This window comes from Cicer arietinum, chromosome 1 (assembly GCF_000331145.2).
Source record: "Cicer arietinum cultivar CDC Frontier isolate Library 1 chromosome 1, Cicar.CDCFrontier_v2.0, whole genome shotgun sequence".
In the NCBI taxonomy this organism is placed as follows: Eukaryota; Viridiplantae; Streptophyta; class Magnoliopsida; order Fabales; family Fabaceae; genus Cicer; species Cicer arietinum.
In genome coordinates, this window is record NC_021160.2 from 1,751,253 (window position 1) to 1,770,841 (window position 19,589).

The 19,589-nt window shown below is 28.7% G+C and overlaps 5 protein-coding genes across 6 annotated transcripts in view; 1 reads left to right on the forward strand and 4 right to left on the reverse strand.

The window, feature by feature from the left end:
- Positions 1-462: 462 nt before the first annotated feature.
- On the reverse strand, positions 463-4,466 carry LOC101491159 (G-type lectin S-receptor-like serine/threonine-protein kinase B120). Its single transcript, XM_004485626.4, has 7 exons — positions 3,079-4,466; positions 2,629-2,742; positions 2,266-2,495; positions 1,839-2,049; positions 1,478-1,715; positions 1,254-1,401; positions 463-989 (listed from the first exon to the last, which is right to left on the reverse strand). Exons 1-7 carry the CDS (start codon positions 4,343-4,345, stop codon positions 687-689), a joined length of 2,511 nt encoding a protein of 836 aa, XP_004485683.1. The 5' UTR covers positions 4,346-4,466; the 3' UTR covers positions 463-686.
- A 4,139-nt stretch (positions 4,467-8,605) lies between these two features.
- LOC101491474 (uncharacterized protein At1g08160-like) lies at positions 8,606-9,589 on the reverse strand. Its single transcript, XM_004485627.4, has one exon. The coding sequence runs from the start codon at positions 9,472-9,474 to the stop codon at positions 8,866-8,868; it is 609 nt and encodes a 202-aa protein (XP_004485684.1). The 5' UTR covers positions 9,475-9,589; the 3' UTR covers positions 8,606-8,865.
- A 1,535-nt stretch (positions 9,590-11,124) lies between these two features.
- Positions 11,125-14,300, reverse strand: LOC101491789 (uncharacterized). The gene is made up of 3 exons (XM_004485628.4): positions 13,481-14,300; positions 11,977-12,268; positions 11,125-11,741 (listed from the first exon to the last, which is right to left on the reverse strand). Exons 1-3 carry the CDS (start codon positions 14,111-14,113, stop codon positions 11,737-11,739), a joined length of 930 nt encoding a protein of 309 aa, XP_004485685.1. The 5' UTR covers positions 14,114-14,300; the 3' UTR covers positions 11,125-11,736.
- Positions 14,301-17,301: 3,001 nt separating this feature from the next.
- On the forward strand, positions 17,302-18,081 carry LOC101492453 (calcium-binding protein KRP1-like). The gene has a single exon (XM_004485630.4). The coding sequence runs from the start codon at positions 17,446-17,448 to the stop codon at positions 17,800-17,802; it is 357 nt and encodes a 118-aa protein (XP_004485687.1). The 5' UTR covers positions 17,302-17,445; the 3' UTR covers positions 17,803-18,081.
- A 438-nt stretch (positions 18,082-18,519) lies between these two features.
- LOC101492113 (OVARIAN TUMOR DOMAIN-containing deubiquitinating enzyme 1) overlaps positions 18,520-19,589 on the reverse strand; it is a 5,460-nt gene continuing 4,390 nt past the window's right edge. For both annotated transcript variants that reach the window (XM_073364386.1, XM_073364388.1), the window contains exons 8-11: positions 19,573-19,586; positions 19,374-19,423; positions 19,192-19,292; positions 18,520-19,010 (exon numbers count right to left, since the gene is read on the reverse strand). In XM_073364386.1, the coding sequence (XP_073220487.1) occupies positions 18,741-19,010; positions 19,192-19,292; positions 19,374-19,423; positions 19,573-19,586 (435 nt within the window). In that variant the 3' untranslated portion in view covers positions 18,520-18,740. The remainder of the gene's footprint in view (positions 19,011-19,191; positions 19,293-19,373; positions 19,424-19,572; positions 19,587-19,589) is intronic.

A 19,589-nucleotide genomic window follows, 5' to 3' on the forward strand; every position in this document is an offset into this window, starting at 1 on the left:
CTTTGGGGCTGGTTTCTAGATCCTCATGATAAAAACTAGTTGAACCTTGAACAACACGAGTCATACATTATTCAAATTAAACCATAGAATTTTGCAAGGAAGCTTCTTCAAAGAAAATGACTGGAAGTTCAATTACATTGACTACATAATCAAATACTATGTTTGACAAATCACCATCAAAGTAATACTATGTTTGGCACTAGAATTATCATCTCTCTCTAGCTTAGTTTCTTTAGCACACTTATTACAATTTTGTAATTTTAATTGAATTTGTCCGTATATATAAAATATATCCACAATAAATCGTGAGATATAATTAGATGTATCTATAAAAAAGTTTTATAGCAAGTCTGCAAACAAATGAAATTTAAATAAGAATATATAGAAAAGTGGTATAAAACATTTAATCCAAGCACCACGCGGAAGAGTAGTAAATTCCTATGTATCTTTTCTTTCTTATAAAGTGAAGCTAGTTTTTATCATTGACTAGAGAATAAAGCACTTTTCTATGGTCTCAAGTTACAAATTGATGTTCTGTCAAAAGAAATATATTACAAATCAATATATATATATACAATGTATTCAATTTCTTGGTCATAGTTTCAATTCTAGAGACAAAAGTATGAGTCTTGTGTGTGTATGAGGAGTGAAAAAGAAAAATGAGATAGAAAGAGCATTAATAGTATCTATCTCCCAACTACCATTGTGACAGTGAGATCATTTGAAACATCAAGACAATCTATGTAAAACTCTCTGTCCTGAGATGTTCTCATGGAGGTAATTAAAGGCTGTGACGGCGATGGAAGAGTTGTTGCTTCGCTTTCAAGCATCAGCACAACAGCCGACATGTTTGGTCTATGAGCTGCTGAATCTTGCACACATAACATTCCTATGTGTATGCATCTCAAAACTTTGTTTTTAGGACTACAATCTCGAATGCAAGGATCAACCAGTTCAATTGCTCTGCGTTTGTTCCAAAGATGCCACGCCTACACCATAAACATTAGCTATTAGCATTTCACTAATGAAATTTTAAGACTCTGATTATTTATTCTTTAAGAAATTGAAAATCTTTTCATCATCTTAGTCCCTCAACACAATTTTAGGGACTCAAATGGCTAATTTTATAGAAGATTTTCAATTTCAGATATTATTTTGAAATTTAGTTTATTTCAAGGACTCTGATGATTCACTCGTAAAAGTTAATGGTGATAAATTGTTTATGAAATTGATGTGATGTGGGAGATACTCACATATCCTATAAGACTTGAGTCATCCGAGTGACGAAAGCTAGTGTTCCTGCGACCACTCACAATCTCTAGTAACAATACACCGAAACTATACACATCTGATTTGACAGAAAATAGGCCTTCCATGGCATATTCAGGGGACATATAACCACTGCATTAGAGTTATTTGAGATTAGCCAACTCCATTTGAGATTGAGCATAAAAACACAAAAGCAAAGCATACTTACTATGTACCAACCACTCTGGTTGTATTGCCTTCCTTCTGGTTTCCACCAAATATTCGAGCCAAGCCAAAATCTGATATTTTTGGGTTCATGTTTTCATCTAACAAAATGTTGCTTGCCTTTAGATCTCGATGAATTATTCGGAGTCTTGAATCACGGTGCAGATAAAGTAGTCCTCTTGCGATGCCTTCGATGATTTCATAGCGTCTTGTCCAGGCTAGCTGTGTTTGTTTGATAGAATCTGCATAATGTTCACCAGAAATTAAGTTCAAATTTGTTAAACAAAATGTGCTTATAATCTCAATTCATACTTATGATAAAAATGCAGAAAGAAAATAGGCTGGGTTAATGTGAAGAAACACACCAAATAAAAAGCAATCCAAGCTTTTGTTCGGCATGAATTCATAAACTAGCAACTTTTCCTCCCCTTGAATAGAACAACCTAATAGTCTAACCAGATTTCTATGTTGCAGTTTTGCTATCAGCATCATTTCATTCTTGAACTCCTCTGAACCTTGGCCAGACAGTTTCGAAAGCCTCTTAACAGCTATTTCTTCTCCGGATGGAAACTTTCCCTGATAAATGGAACAACTAATTTTTATTAGATTTAATTAGGCTTTCAATTCATGAAAAATAAATAGTGTTATCAAATGCAGATTGTAGATAATAGCAATGTGTTCAAATTCCGCTACACTACATTGCTATAGAGTATCACAGAACAATAGTAATTTTTTCAAAGTCTGCTATACTACAGCGGTTATGTAGGCTTAATAGAAGCGTTTTCTTTTCACCTTGTACACAGGACCGAAACCCCCTTGCCCAAGCTTATTTTCTTCTGAAAAATTGTTGGTGGCTAATGAAATGCAACTAAAATTGAAAAATGGAAGTTCTGGTCCGGTTAGTTGATTCCTTTCCAAACTAACTTCAATTGATCCTGAAAATTCTGTTGACATCTCTCTGCTCTTGGTTGCATCAAAGACTGGTAGTGCATCACTTTTTTTGCACCGTGGAGCTGAAGAAACTGCAGGCAAAATTAGAAAGAAAAGGAAAAAATAAATACAAGTTAATATCAAAAAACCACTTTACAGTTTAACCTTTTTCAATCATCTGATGGGGAAAAAAAATAATATGATTACAAAATATGAATATTTCACCTTTGAGTTTTCTCCTGTACCTCCATATCCCCCATACAATAATTCCTAGGCAGATTAATCCTGCTAGAACAGTTGATATTATCACAACAATCTTGTTACTTTTCCCTCCATTACCTGTATTTGGAGACATATATAAATATTATTAGAACCTTGTCAACATAGAAGCTTATATTTCCTCAAGAACCATGCATGAAAATAAAAAATAGCACTACTGATAAATGAATAACAAAATTCAAGAACCATATATATATGGAAACTGTTCTCGTAAACCAGACATTGCATGAGAATTGAGGCCAAGGGCAGTCTATAAACAACACTCGCACTCTTCAACTCGCTGAGGCGGCTTTTGCTAAAGACAAAATCGTAAGAACTTATGCAAAAAACCTAAAGCACATAATACAACGAAAATGTGAACAGAAACAAAGCTACAGGGAATCTATAATATCTTACTTAAATCAGAATGAGCAAGACGGATGTGAAGTGTATTCCCTCCATGTCCAAAGTGTTGAACATCAACCAACTCTCCAAACCAAACCATACAACCAATTCCAATTACTTCTGCATAAGCAATACAAGAAGCATTCCCCAAACAATAACTTTTACAATTCTTAGCATCAACAACACTTGCAAAATCAGGCAACTTCATACACTTAAGCTCCCAAAAACCATCTTCACCAAAACTACCATTACCATTCTTCTGATCAACCTTCAATGCCGTCATCCTTTTACACCCACCTGACCTATTCCCATTATTCCACTCATCTCTATCCTTTGGTTCAAACCCTTTTATACAACTACAAATTGCCGAACCCGAAACCGACAAATCACAAGCTGCAAAACCACCACAATTGTTATAAAACTCACACTCATTTTGAGGCCCTTTTTGTGTCTCACTCCAAACTTTTTCACTTTCGTTCCAATTAAACTCTCTTTCATAACCATCCCAACCAATCTGAAACCTCACTTTACTATTATTCATCTGATTATTATAAACAAAATATCTATCTCCATTATCCCAATTAAGTGTAAAACCATGAAGAAGATTACCTAATAAATCAACACCAGTAAACATTCTACCATCCCAATAACCACTTCTCCACTTTCTTCTCTCTCCCTCCCAAACTACTATCTGTGGTGGCAACCCTTCAGGATCAACTCCCATACTATAATTCCCTAATGAAGGATCTGTACTAGATTTCCATGAAGTAAGGAAAAAGCTTTTCTTTTTCACAGGAACTTTCATACCAGGTACAAAAGTATCACTTGGATTCTCAAAACTTTCCCAAATCACCATTTTCCCATTATAAAGAACAAGGTTACCATCATCTCTAAGAACAGCTTTGGAGTTATTCATGTTTTTGTTGTGAACATTGGTAGAAAAGATTTGTTTTTTGTTTTGATCGAGGATAACTAAATTACCATTTGTTGATATAGTGAAGGAACCATCGTTGTTATTGATGGGTTTGTCTCTGTTTGCAACCCATATAAGTTTAGGACCAGGAATGTTGTAGTACCAAATTCCTACGTAACGTGAAGAAGTGTTTTCGAAACCGAAGAAACCCATTACGAAGTTGAAGTTTTCGGAGACTAAAACTTCACCTTCTTTGTCTCTGATGAATTCTCCATGTTTGACAATTGTTCTGGAACTTGATGACGCACGTGTGTAGAAACAGAGGAAAGAGAATAAAAATGAAAAAACTATGCGTGCGTTCATCATCAGTGATAACGGAAGAGGAGTTAGTTATGAATGGAATTTTGAATGAGTTTTTTTTACGGCTATGGATTCTATGAGAAGACAAGTGTTTGTTTTGTTTGTACTAAAATGTTGTCATGTTTGATTGTTAAAGACACGTTTTGAGATTGAAGAAAGAGATGTTGACTTTGGAAGGCCAATGTTATATAGTCAATAGTGGTGGTATCTAATTGTCTTTCTTTTTTCTTTTTTTTTTTTGTGTGTGTTGAGATAGATTATGATACTTTCTTAAATCAAATAAAAATAAAAATTATAGTTGATAGACTAATTTATCTTGTTAAATCAAATACTTTTTTTTCTTATTTATATTTTGTTCTAATTATATATAAAATGTCAGATGAAATTATTTAAGTGCACGTTTTTTCTATCATATGAGTGTGTTATCTTGATTTGTTTGAAAAGTTACAAATTACTATACATTTTAAAATTATTGAGGCTCAAACATGATTTTGATATCGTGATCGTGACATGATACCTACGCTTATTTTTACCAAGATACTATGACGTGGGTTTTACAACTTTGTTGCATAAGATTCATATAAGAGTGATATTTGTTGCATAGGATTCATATAATTAAGAGCACTTTTTTACCGTTTACTTGTAAAAATAATCACTTATAAAATACCATCAATTTTAAGAATTTTTATATAGTTGTTTTAGTTTTTGAAAATATCAGAATTTAAAGATAAATAAAAAATTACTTCAAATAAAAAGTTGTTTTTGTTATCTTTTCATAAAAATAATTTTTGATAACTAATTATTTAAAAAAAATATTTCCATTACAGTAAATAAATTTTTTTTTCGAAATCTAAATTATAGAATATTAAAATTATTATTTTTATAATATTTAACAAAAAAATCTTAAATAAAACTTATTTGAATTTTGATTAATAATTGAGAATGTATTGAAAAATACACACATTAGAGAGTATATGCTCACTCCAATCTCTAATATAAATAAAGATTACTTGTATATTTTGTTTTAAATATAAGTAAATATAGTTTGTTTTAACTTTATTAAACTAAAAATCATTATATAAATTATGAATGATTTTGATTGTACTATGTTCTCAATCAGCCATATTCTATCAATAAAGTTATTTTTCTGAGTAAAAACTGTCGTATTTGTCATCTAATAAAAAAGTATTTATTAATTCAAGTAGATCAATTTAATTACTCATTTGTATGGTAATGATTTTGAAGGAGTTGGAGGCTTGTTATTGGTTTGGCTTTTGAGGGTAGGATTAATTAATAAGGCGGTATCCAAAAAGTATTTGGGCATTTGAATAATAATTGATTGAAAAAATGACTATTCATTGATTGACTTAAGTTCCCACAACAAAGAGGATTTTTTACTCGTATATTCTACTTTTAAAAAAATTTAATTAAAATATCCCACTTTCAAAAATTGTTATCAAAATGCCTTACTTTTTAAGGCAAGAAAAAAAACTCTCCATGGAGAAGCGATACACCCAAGGAGCAAAATTTTTTTCCTAGTAGGAGGTCGCTGGCTGGGAATGTCACCTCCCAAAGGGTTTTAATTATTATTATAGTTATTATTAATCTCATTATTATTAAAAATTGTTATAATTAAAAATTATTAAAATTAAATTAAAAATAATTATTATTATTAATTATTATTATTATTATAACAATTTTTAATAATAATAACAATAATAATAATTATTAATAATAATTAATAATAATTATTATTATTTATTTATGTAGTATTATTATTAATTATAAATTTATTATTTAATATAATTATTTATTAATTTAAATATTTATTAAATTATTAACAATTAATTAAAACCAAAAAACGAATTAAAATTTTTTTTAAAACCCTTTGGGAGGTCGCATCCCCGGCCAGCGACCTCCTACTAGGGAAAAAAAAATTTGCTTCTTTGTTGTATTGCTCCCTCAGGGAGAGTTTTCCTTCTTGCCTTAAAAAGTAGGACATTTTAATAACAGTTTTTGAAAGTAAGGTATTTTGATTAAATTTTTTCAAAAGTAGGATATATGGATAAAAAATCCACAACAAGAACCTCTTTTCCTTTTCTTTTCTTTTTTTAACCATTTTATTTTGTCTTGCTACTTCTTTTTCCTAACTCTTTTCTTTTTCTTCATCCTTTCGTCCCACGGGATTCTCTTTTCAGCTACTTCTTTCATTCTCATGTATAAATAAAAATCAATACATACTATTACATTGCAAATTAATCTAAAATAATTTGTGATGTAATTTCAAAATACTTTCAATTTAGTCTCACATTTGATTTATTTTTGCCAAAGTAAACATAAAATGATAATGTGTATCGTGTAATTGGAGATAACTTACGTCCAATTATTAAAACAAATTACTAAACCTTAATTAACTTTATTAATATCTTTTTAATTATTATTGAAAAATTCTAAAATATAAGTACTTCTAAAATGGTAAAATATTTATACCATAAAATATTTGTACAAAGTACTTTTCAGATAACATATTGGATTGGTGGATATTTTACTTTATCTCATTATTTTATTGCGAGTAAAATTGGTAATATTTTTTATATATTAAAATAATTTTACTTGTGTATTTGAGTTAATTAGATGTTGTAATCGAACGGTATTTGACATTTCAAATTTTTATTATGATTTTGTAGTGTGAATTGAACTATTAAACTTTTTTAGTTAAATCATAGAAAAAATTCGTGTTTTTCATTGACTTATCCATGAATTTTGTTTTTTCTTGAAATATGGTATTTCGTATCCATACCAAAATCCGATTACAAAATGATACATTTCTCTATGCCATGTCTAATAAAGAAATTGTTGAATTCCATTCTCCTACCTTGAATTTATATAAATTGTTTGATTTAAGGAATGTCACTATAAACGATAACAATAAAAAAATATTATTTTTCTTAACTATGAAAAAATTTGTCAATGTTTTGAAAGATGACATTTCAATGGTTTGAGAAACAAGTGAACAAATAGAAAAATATAAGAAAGTTGCAGAATTAACACTATGGGTGAATAATGATTATCTATGTAAAAATTATATTCTTAATGACATTTGCACTATTATATGTCTCGATGTAGACGATCTACTCATATTTGGTTCAAACATTTATGTTGCAAATAATGTGAAATCATTATTAAGTAATAAATTTGATATGAAATACCTCGGAGAAGCGAATGTAATTCTTGGAATCAAGATTACTAGGTTAGAAAATGGAATTATTTGGGTCAGACTCACTATGTTGAAAATATCTTAAAGAAATACAAATATTTTCATTGTAAAATTGTTTTCACAACATATAATTCAAGTGTAAAACTTTTCAAAATACCTGGTGAAAGGGTTAGACAAATTAAATATACGAGAATCATTGAGAGCCTTAAATATACCACTAAATGTACTAGACTCAATATTGCCTACATCGTGGGACTATTATGCAGGTTTTATTAGTAGACCTAGTATAGAACATTGACACGCTACTGAAAGAGTCATGAGATACTTTAAAAGAACCATTAATCTTGAATTATATTATCAAAGATTTCTTGTTGTCTTTGAAGGATATAGTAATATTGATTGGAATACTTTATTAGATAACTCTAAAGCAAATAGTAACTATAAAGTTAAAATATGATTTAAAAATAAAGTTACCAACAAGTTTTTTCATTATCTCTTGAATACAGTTTTCAAAATTAATAATGCTAAATAGTTTTTATTTTTAGTTTCTTTTCAAAAACAGTTTTTTAAATTGATTTTGATAATAGAATTTAAAAACTAAAAAGCAAAATTTATTCAAATAGGCCCTTAGAGTTTATTTTTTAATTTGGTGACTTTAATTTTTAAATTTTGATTTCTTTTTATTTTTTATTTTAGGAGTAAGACGACGAAGGTGATGATGAACATGATAAATATGCTTTGAAGATTGTTGGAATTGATATCTATTTGAAAAGAAATAGAATTAATAAAGAAATATCGGGAAAAACCCCATGGAATTTTTAGAAAAAAGATTTGAAAAAATCAAATTTTATAACTAAATAAAATAAAATGGACGTTAGCTATAGTGTAAAATAATATAAAAGTATAGTGAAGTGGTATAATATAACAAAATTCATAAATTCTATTAAATGTCAAAGTAAAATTATTTTCCAGTAACAATTCATAACTCATTTTCCATAATAATACAAATGACCTCGAAAGTAAATTTGTGGAAAAAAAACACCAATAAATAGTCAATTTTACTTTTTCTTTCAATTGTCCACACAACTTTTTCAATTTTGAATGCAATAAAACCAAAACCAAACAATAAACCGACAAAAGAATCATATCATCAATCTAACAACAACAAACTCACGAAAAACAGAAAAAAGAATATCAGAAAATTAACAAAAAACAAAAACAAAAACAAATAGTAATAACACTTAGAAAGATAGAGACATTAATCTGAGGCTGTGTTAGAGTGTTGCTTTGCTTCATAAGGCTTGTTTGTTTACATTTCTACATCACAATAAGCCCTTTCAAAACTCTTAGCTTTAGAAAAGTTGACCAAAACAGGAGAACAAAAAATCTTCAAAATACGATGTTTTGACTTCCACATTCCAACCTTAAACCTTATCCTTGCCCTTATCAAAACATCTAACTCAATATCCCCTGAAGATTTCTCAAGCTTAAGATCTTTTGGAACAGAATCATACAAAGCCACAGTTTGAGAAGTTAGTCTCACATGCATCCTAGTCACATTCTTATGTGGTTGAAAAAATGGTTGAACCGCATTTGTTGCTAATGTTTGATCCTCGTAACGCACCGAAACCTCGACAGAATCATAGTAAAATGAAACTTTGGAATTAGGATTGTTTGCTCTTATAGTGAAATCAAAGTTTGCATAGAGATGATTTGCATCAGTTAAATTGAAATCGTGAATTGAAGCATTTTCTACACTATATTGCAAGTGTTTTGGTTTCAAAACTAACCAAATTATGAGTACAGCTATACCTACAAGGATTATTAAGGCCAAAATGATTATGGCAATGTAACGAAGCAGAATTGAACTTTTTGTTTTGGTTGGTTGAGGATGTGATTGTGTGAGAGGTTGAGCCATTTTCTGAAGGCCCAATTCTTATTCTATTAAGGTATGAACTGTTAATTTGATTCAAGAAAGAAGCATATGAAATCATGTGTTTATATATTGCTATTGCTATGTATGAACCAATGCAGGATAATATTTGGACCTACCTCTTAAACCTTTATTTTTTTTAATAATAAATTGGCACTTTTTTGCTGTCAAAATTTCGTGCATGAAACTCAAGACATCTATGGGATTCTTCAGGTTAATTAAGACATTATTGTTCTTTACTTGAGATTCAAGTGTCACGATATATATTTGGTAACATACTATCGCAAGTAATATAGCTGTCGGTATAAAGTGTCCATTTTATATATCATTATTGCATATTTAAATTCATATTATGCTGTAATTAATAAACACGGGCATAGTAGATATTTACATTAAATTACGTAAATGAAAGATTATGTATACATTTTTTTTTATTCTTGTGTGACTGTATGTTTAAAGCATTAAATTCGAATTTTGACTGGAATATTTTTTTTTGTTAGACTTTACTTACTTTTATAAATTTAAATTCAAAATACTTTGAATTTTTATTTTTTGGTATTTTATTTATGGATTTAATGAGGAACAAAGTGTCAAATGGGATGATATTTGTTACCGTTTATGGAAAAAGTTAATATTCTTTAAAAAAAAACTTGATATTTCTTTTTTTGAGTCGGCAATGACGGGTCTCTTTTAGCCCAATAATTTTGTTGGTGCCCCATTACCTGTAAAGTGAGATGGGCCTTGTCATCATAGTTTTGAGAAAAAAATGTCTTGCCCACCAATTTGCAATTGTGCAAAGCCTTTTAACCCAAAATGAAAATCATTAAAAATTAATTCTTCGTTTTACACGTCTGAATTAATTAATTCGAATGTGTATTTAAAAATATAAAAAAATAAAAGAAAATTTACTTTATCGAATTTGATAGACTATTAGGTCAATTTTAGATATTTTTGTGGTCTTATTTTTGAATTTGGAAAAACATATACGAAAAAATAATGAGGCATGAAACATTTATTTGACTCTAATTGTAATTATTATATCTCAATTGTAATTTGTAAAGTTTTATGGTTTAAGCTTCTTCACCACAGTATTACAAAGTTGATGTTTGTTTTGCTTACCTTGAATACAAACATATATATAGAACTTATTCCGACCTCAAATTTCATACATTGCATCTTCAAATTATTGTTTGTTTTGTGTCAGACTTAACTTAATATATTTTTATTTTTTAAATAAATTCAAACAACATACTTTTTTAATTATGTTATTAGTGTTAAGTATATTTTGACTTCATCTATAACTAATCTTTACGAGGAAACTTGACTAACTACATTTAGTGTAGCGAAGTCTCTTCGTCTTATCATTTTGGGAGTTCAAACTCAATACCTTAACTTTTTATCTAAGATGCAACATGAGATCTTACACAAGAATCTTAATCCAATTCTAATATAATGTTGGTACTGAAACAACAAATGAGCAATTAATAATTATTGAGTATAAAACTATTTTATCATGAGTTCATTTATAAGATTACGAAATACTTTAAATGCAATCAAAGATATATGCATTAATCTTGCATGTATTTAAAGTTTCCAAAGATAAAATAGACATTTGATTGAGATCAAATATGATGACTATTAATACAAACGAAATCCTATATAGTACTTTATTTAAATGGAAGACATTACAAAGTTGTATATATACATTGAGGAGTTTGAAGTTTGAAGCTTTACATTTTTGTAGTTGTTTTTCTTTTCGATCCTGGTCTTTCACAAAGTTGCCCATTCTTTTTGTTCCTTGAGAGAAAATATGGTTTACATAAATAAAGTTTACAAGTAGACCATTGTAATGTACCTATGTTAGGGGTATATCAATGGAATATGAAATACTTCTAAAATAGTCTAAAGACTAAGATTTAATTATTCTAAAATAACTATTTTTTTGGTTCATTTCTTGATAATGATTACAATTACTAACTTTATTTATAACATAGAAAAAAAACATATTCTAACATAGGATAAATAATATTCTAACAAACTAAACAATAATTTACTCTAATGAATTTATCTACATCCTTCTAAAAATAAGTAACTTATCATATAAAAATATTTAATATTTAATGAAACTTGGGCTGGGCCATAACAACCATCATGTCAAATCCAAATTCCTTTCCTTAATATTTATTTGCATGGTGCATTTCAAGCTTTCCACCAACGAGCTTGTGAATTGCCACCATCTTCTTTTGTTTATTCTGAAAGCCAGAAACTAATTGCAATAAAAAACCAAGAAACATGTGTAGGACAATAATCATGTAAACTCAAAATTAAAAAAAAAATTGTTACGTAAAAAAAACTAAAAAATTTATATCACAATTATGCATGGATTGTTGGAATAAAATACAACTTGCTCTTAATAGAAAAAATAAAGTTAATGATAGAAATTAATAACAATAAATTAAAATGGAAGTTGTAATTTAGAATGTTTACCTTGAAATGAGGAAGGAACGACAACAACGTGCAAATCAACATTATTTGGAGGTAATTGTAAACGAAGAGGATATAATTTTGCAGTGAATGGGTTACGGCAACATACAACAATATCATCAAGTCCTGTTTCTTCCTTTAACTTCTCATTTAATTCATCTACGCAACTTCCTTTGAATGTAAAGAATTTTTCTTCACTTTCTTCATAAACATCCCCATTTTCATCACCCACATTATAAAATATTATTCTCCCTTCTTTCACCGGTGATCCACTATTATCTTCTAAATCTCCGCCCTGCACATTTTTCATTTCATTTGTATGCATCCTTAGCTCTCAAGTGAATCAAAAAGAAAAGAAAAAAAAAAAAATCACCAAGATTCCATACATTATTAATTTTGTTATATTTTAATTTGTTACATTTTCTTGACATCATAGTATTGCTGGCATATCATGTTATGCATGAAAAAATAACAATGTCTCGTTTGTCTCATTATCTCATAATTAATTAAAGGTTAAATATATATTTAATTTTTGTAATTATAACTTTTTTTATTGCAGTACTCTATAAGTTTTTTTTGTTTAACATACTGCAAATATAATTTCATTTTAAAATATATATTCAATTTAATTTATATTACAAAAATTATAACACCATTAAATCTGAATATATAAAACTATAACCTTCAATCCATCCATGCTTAGACAGTTTTTTGTTCTGCATTCTATCATCATCAATACAATTAACTTACAACTAACTGTTTCTATCTTGCAAAGGTATTATACCTCTTTCTTTTCCTCATCTTTATTTCTCATTTACTTGTTCTTTCAAAATGGTTTTTATTTTTCTTTCTTTTCTTTCTGCAAATAATGATAACTATTCGTTCTTTGAGCTACAATTTTATTATTAACGAAACCCTATTTTTTTTTTAAATAAAAAATTATTTAGTTCATCTATGTACTTAAATATATCAAATTTTTCATTGAAATTTCACATCCGGTGTTCTTTTACAATGAGTATCATTGTTGGGGATATTGGGAATTAGGAATTGCAAGCTACAAGTGTTTAATGGTATTACAGTTTTTATAACAAAAATTGAATTAAATGAATATTTTAAAATAAAATTATATTTGTAAATGTGTTAACCAAATAAAAAAAATTACGATAACCAAAATAAAAATTTATTATAATTGTAAAGACTAAAAACATATTTAAACAATGAATTAATATGTAGCATTTTTTTTTGAACTCTTTCGTATATTTTTTTTATCTAAAACCAAACCATTATTATGCGGAAAAACATACTTATATTTAGTACATGAAATTAAAGAAAAAAAGTATAATCGCAATTTCTAATTGTCATGCATCAGTGTTATTAATTATTATAAATATTTTGTTCTTGTTTATAATCAAAATATATATGATTTTTTATTAATTCACTTTTACTTATAAATAGATACGAGAGAATATAAATGAGACAAATATAAAATTAATTTTTTATAACGAACCTGATTTGGTATGGAAAAACTTAGATCAGTTATAGCTAACGAATCATCTTCATCATCATCTGAATGAGGAGGAGAAGGAGAATGAGATCGAGGAGGAGAAGGAGAATGAGATGGATGTGACGGAGAGTCGTGACATTGAGTTACACCACTAGGTGTGGGGCCTTCTATTTGCTTAGGTTGTTGTGGGCGAAGCTCGACAAGATCCACCTCCCATAAAACCCAATTAATAGTTTTAGTACGATGTGGGATGTCATGTGTGATGGAGTTTCTCCAAGGAGGTAACCCTCCATTGGCACGTAAAAATTGGCCATAACGAGTCCTAAGTCTAACATGATTACCATCTCGTATAGGTTCCCATTCTAAAGAAGAATTCAATCTTGTGGGAAGTGTTTGCAACACTTTCTTTCCCGTTGCGCGAAAAAAGCATGGCATATTAGAGGCGGTTAAGTATTTTCCATAACAACTTTTCAATCTTATCAAGTTTACTTGATCTACAATCTCCACCGTCCATTTAGCATTGTTGTAGCAGCCAAGACGATCTTGGTAAACACCTTCTTGATCATCATCTGCTAACAAATATTTGTCATGATGGCTTCTCAAACGCACCACTTTAGCCCTTTGGAAGAATTCCATTTCCCCAATCAAAATGAGGATTCAAAAACTTTTATTGATTGATTGATTGATGAGTTTCAAAATTATGATGTAGATATTGAGATGCAAAGATTATTTGGAAATTGTTTCCAAAAGAAAAAGATTATTTGGAAATGTAAGGTTTAGGCATAATGCAAATTTAAGATAGGATGGAGAGAAAAAATAGGGAATATTAGGATAAACTAGAATTTGTTTTCTTATGTGTTAATTACAAATGATAGAAGCATAGGCACAAAATTAGAGTACTTGGTATAAAAATAGAAAGAAAAAAAATAATTGCAGTTACTAATAATTTTGTTAAAACATTAAGACCCCATGTTTTTCGTTAAAAAAATAATTTTATTCTATTTTTTTAATTAATATTTATTAAAATAATCTTTCTATTTGTCTACCTTCTCATAAAAAAATAAAAAAAAAGACACATCTCTATTTGTAAATTTCTTGAACAAAATATTATTAGATGAGGTAATTGAAAATTTTAAAAAATTTAGAATTCTAGACAATTTACAATTTTTCTTTGGTTTGCAAGAAATACATTTTTTATAAAAATGAATTTATGGGATACTCAAATTACCTAAATGTTTCAATTGAATTTTCTTCATTTATAATTTTTTTGTTTGAATATCGTAATTTATAATTTTTTTGTTTGAATATCGTAATTAAAATTATTTTTTCTTAAACTTTTTTTTTTGTTAAAGTAATTAAATGAAATATTAAGAGTATGTGTCATTTTTATAAATTTCAAAGTTTTGAGTTAAAGTACAAGTATATATAAAAAAGAAAGGTTCAATATGATAACCTTAAAAAAATTTGGTCAAATTTGAAAATATAGACAAATATGAAAAATTAGAAAGAAAAAAAACTAGGAACCAACTTTTCAAATCCAAAAAATAAATGGGGACTAGGGTTTAAATTTTGAAACAAGTAGGGGCAATCAAGATATTTTTGCTTTGTTTTCTTCTAATTCAATCTTCTAAAGAAAATAGAGTTGGAATGTTCCTCAGCAGCTCTTCTAACTTTGTTAAACTCCAAAACATTATTTCTTTTCTTCAAAAGATAATATTATCTTTAAATTTATTATTCATTTGATTTTTACATAAATTATTTTATAATTAACTCACTTTTAACCAAAATTTATTTTATAAAATCAATTTTTTCATAATCAATTTTTTGATGGATGAACCAAAACACAAGGTTTTTGAATTTTATAAAATAATATAAAAAAGCATATAGAACTTGAATTCACGACATTAACTTTTGAGTTTAAAAAGTTTGAATTGCTAGTATTAAAAAAAAATTAAATTAACATATATTCAAACATATGGTATCATAATGTCATTTTTTTCTATTACTTCTTAAAATATCTTTAAAAAATATCTACCATGTGAAATATGATTGCATACATGTACAAAATATTTTTATTTTTATTATTTAGTCTTTGTAATAACAACTTTTGATTACTTTAAAAGTGTTTAAATTTAATTGGATATATTAAATTCTGAAGGAAACATTGTAGGGCCAACAGGGGAAAGTACGTGCTATCACATAAAATAAATATAGAGTGTATTATGTGCACATACTTTTGGTCATGCAGTCTTTCATAGAAGCCACATATCTTCAGAAATACGAGCATCAAAGTCAGAATCTATGTAACCACAAAGCTAAGTCCAAACTTTTGAAAACTACGTGAAATTTCTATTATCTGACCTCTTTGTTGTTTTTCTTTATATGATCCAAAAAGATTGAAGATTTCGGCAGCTTCCTTAAGTACTATAATATTATGGTCATTAAAAGACGAGGACTAATTACCACAAAGGAAATTAACAAAGTAAATGTCTTCCCCATTTTCCAATCATGATGTGTTTTTTTAACACAAAATATTAATATTGTAAAATACTTCGTAAATTAGTGTTTTTTTCTTTCTTTATTATCACCTGGAAAATATTAATAAAAAATACAAATGATTATTTTCTATCAATATTATTTTTTTATTTAATTTGGTCCAAAACTTTTTTAGCAATGGAAATGTGAATGCCACACCCATCAACTATCACTTATATACGAATATATGATTTACGGTGAATCATGGAATAAGCTACAAATATTTAATTTATATTAAACATTTTTAACTAATGTCATTGTTTAGACCATATGAAGTGATGGACATTATGAAGCTGCTATACTATGAACCTATTTGTTTGTTTTTATTGACCCTTTTATGCATATATAACAAACTTATATAGCCTTTAAAAGACAAGAGATTTTAATAATTATGCTTGTACTGGTTATACAATTGTCTTTTGAACATGTAATCTAGCATATTCATTAATTCCATATATATCATTGTTCATGTTTCAAGTATGAGGAAGAGTTTTACATTAAATAAAAATAAAGATTGAATAATATATAAGTAGAAGAGTTGTATATCAAATATCTTAAACTTTTGAGTGAAAAAATGGTGTTAAATTTAGTTTTGTATTTGCTTTTAATTAACCCAATATGATGATCTCTTGGACTCCCCTCATAACTCAATAGTGATAATAAACTTTTTTGTATCGAAGTCTTTCTGACAATGGTGATTAAAGGACTGTTAATATGGTTGAGTGCCAACAACAATGCAAGTGTATATAAATGAAAAAAACTTATATATATATACTTGAAAGAAAGTATATCTCCCACATTTCATTTTGAAATTAAATAAATATAAAAGAGAGGAAAAAAAACAGAGAAAAAATATAAAAAATATGATGATATCTGAAACAACTTAAATCTATTCAAGTTTACATTATAGATCTTGAAAATTGAAGGCTAAAAATATTATCCAACAGGAAGATCGTTAGATACAATATAATACATCATACATGATGTAATAAAAGAATAAATAATACCAAAAAATTGGAATTATTATAAGTTGATCTGGAAAATAACAAAAACTGATGTCTAGATCAGAAAGGAAAATGCTAAACCCATGAATGATTTTGTACGTACCTTGGCCAGTCACACTCACATTATAGAAGTTCCCACGCACCTTCCACGAAAGAGTAACCCCATTACACATAAAAGCCTCAAAATGTTACAATAGCCTATATAGCCAAGCAACAACCTTACTCAAACATTTCATTCGTATTAATTTGTTTTATTCCTCATCTAACTATATATATATATATATAAATGTTCATGCATGCCACATACACTACTCATTTTCCCCCAACAAATTATTGTTCTAGAACATTACACAAAGCTAGCTAGCTAGCCTATTTTTTATTTTCTTTTTTGTTTAAATTACAAGTGGAGTGTTGCATTAATTTTAATTAATGGCATCCAATTCAAGAAAGAAGAGTGGATCGGTTGTTTTTGAGGACTATTTCCCTTCAATGATGGAGAAATTGGGAAGTGAAGGGTTTATGAAGGAGTTGGCAAATGGTTTTAATGTGTTGATGGACATAGAGAAGAAAGTGATAACATTTGAGAGTTTGAAAAGGAACTCTGCATTGCTTGGGTTGGAAGGTATGAGTGATGATGAGATTATGTGCATGCTTAGAGAAGGTGATCTTGATGGAGATGGAGCTCTTAATGAGATGGAGTTTTGTACTCTCATGTTTAGGTTGAGTCCTGCTTTGATGAATAACTCTAAGCAACTTTTGGAAGAAGCTATTTTCACTGGCCGTTAGTGACTTGTTCTCTTTTTTTAATGTCCTCTTAATTAGACTCTAAGCACCCTCTCTTGTGTTTTTTTCAATCTAATTAGGTTCTTCCTTTTTGGTATGTGTGTGAGTCTTTCTAGTTAGTTTGTTGAAGAAAATCTTATTCAACAATACTGCACTCTTCTTTTTGTTTATTTTATGTGTTATACTAATTAATATAAGGCATTATCATGGGAGTGCACTGTCAATAAGCAAATTGTGGTTTGACAATACACTCTAACGGGTGAAAATTTGTGATATGTTATACCTTGTTTATCTCATAATTTCACTTTCTCAAACTTAGACTCCAAAAGGATAGGTAAAAAGTCTCAAAGTTTAGTGAGCTTTTACCGAAATTTATAATCAATTAAATGACAAAGATTTACCCTATTACTTCCGTTTCGATATAAAAGTTGGCTTAGAAATGTAAAATTTAATTTGGTTATCCTTATAACTTAAGGCATAATTTTAAAAACTTTAAATGATTTTCATTTTGAAACAGAGAAGTTTTTACAGGCTAAAATTTATATCTGAGAAGGTTCTCTACCTACAAAGAAAGATAAAATGATCTAAACAAATATTTAACATGGAATATTAGTCCAGTCATCTTTATCAACTTCGCTTCATTCTACACGAGCTACAAAAACTGAGCAACTCCCAATGCACAGAGATTTTAGGAAGAATGAAACTATGGCCAACAAATAATAAAACAGCATAAAATGAAGGTGAGTTTTGATTATTAATGTGCTAATGTAGCAAGCTTTGTTGATCAGACTTTCAAAATATGTGTAACATTCTAGACAATTGACCATTCAACATTAACAAGATACAGAGTATGCCCTCCTTAACAACCAAGCTCAGCGGAGAGTTGTTTGCGGCTCCACATAACGACGAAAAAGTAACAAATAAAATGTCTCCCCAATAGGTTATCCTCCCTTTGGGTAGAGGATATCATAGTGACCAGGGCGATATAGTAATGTGATGAAGGGATTGTTCTTTTCAGTGCTGCCACTAGCATTTGGGAGATCAGTTGCAACTGGAATAAAATCATGATGATTTACACTGACACCGCCAGTATCACATGAGCTGCGGTCAAGGTACACAACACGGATTGGAATGCCCAACGCATCTGAAAGGGAGGTAATGTGCACATGGTCGCTCTCTTCACCCATTGGTTCAACAGCTGATTTGCAAAACTAAACCACAACATGAAGAGATAGGAAGTATTATAGTCAAATCATATGACTAAAACCATTTGCATTATGCAGGCTTTCTAAAATAAAAACTAATGGCTGTATTCTTTCTTTCTTGTCAAATCATAAATTTACAAGCAACTTTTGGAGGGAAAGGGAAAACTTATTAGCATTTGAAACCAACCTGCTCAACTGTTGTATTGGTTAAGCCCATTATGAAAGGTTCGAAAAATTCTGAGCGCTTTTGTATTTCAGCAGATGTAACAAATCTGAAGAACATAACAACTAACAAAAACAATATGTCATGATATATGGAAGAAACGGTAACAGGACATTTGAGAATTGGGACAGGTCTAAGTCACTCACCATAATCCGAAACTGACTGATCTCGGCTTCTAAGAACAAGCTCTTCATGACTGTGATCGTATATTATATAAGTTCATTCAAATATAGTAATTAGAGCTAGATAAACAGCAAATTGTGATAATTAAATATTCCAAGTATATGTCATGCATCCAATTCAGAATTGTCAATGCAAATTCATGGTGAAGGAGCGGGTTAACACCTTATGGAAGTCTCTTT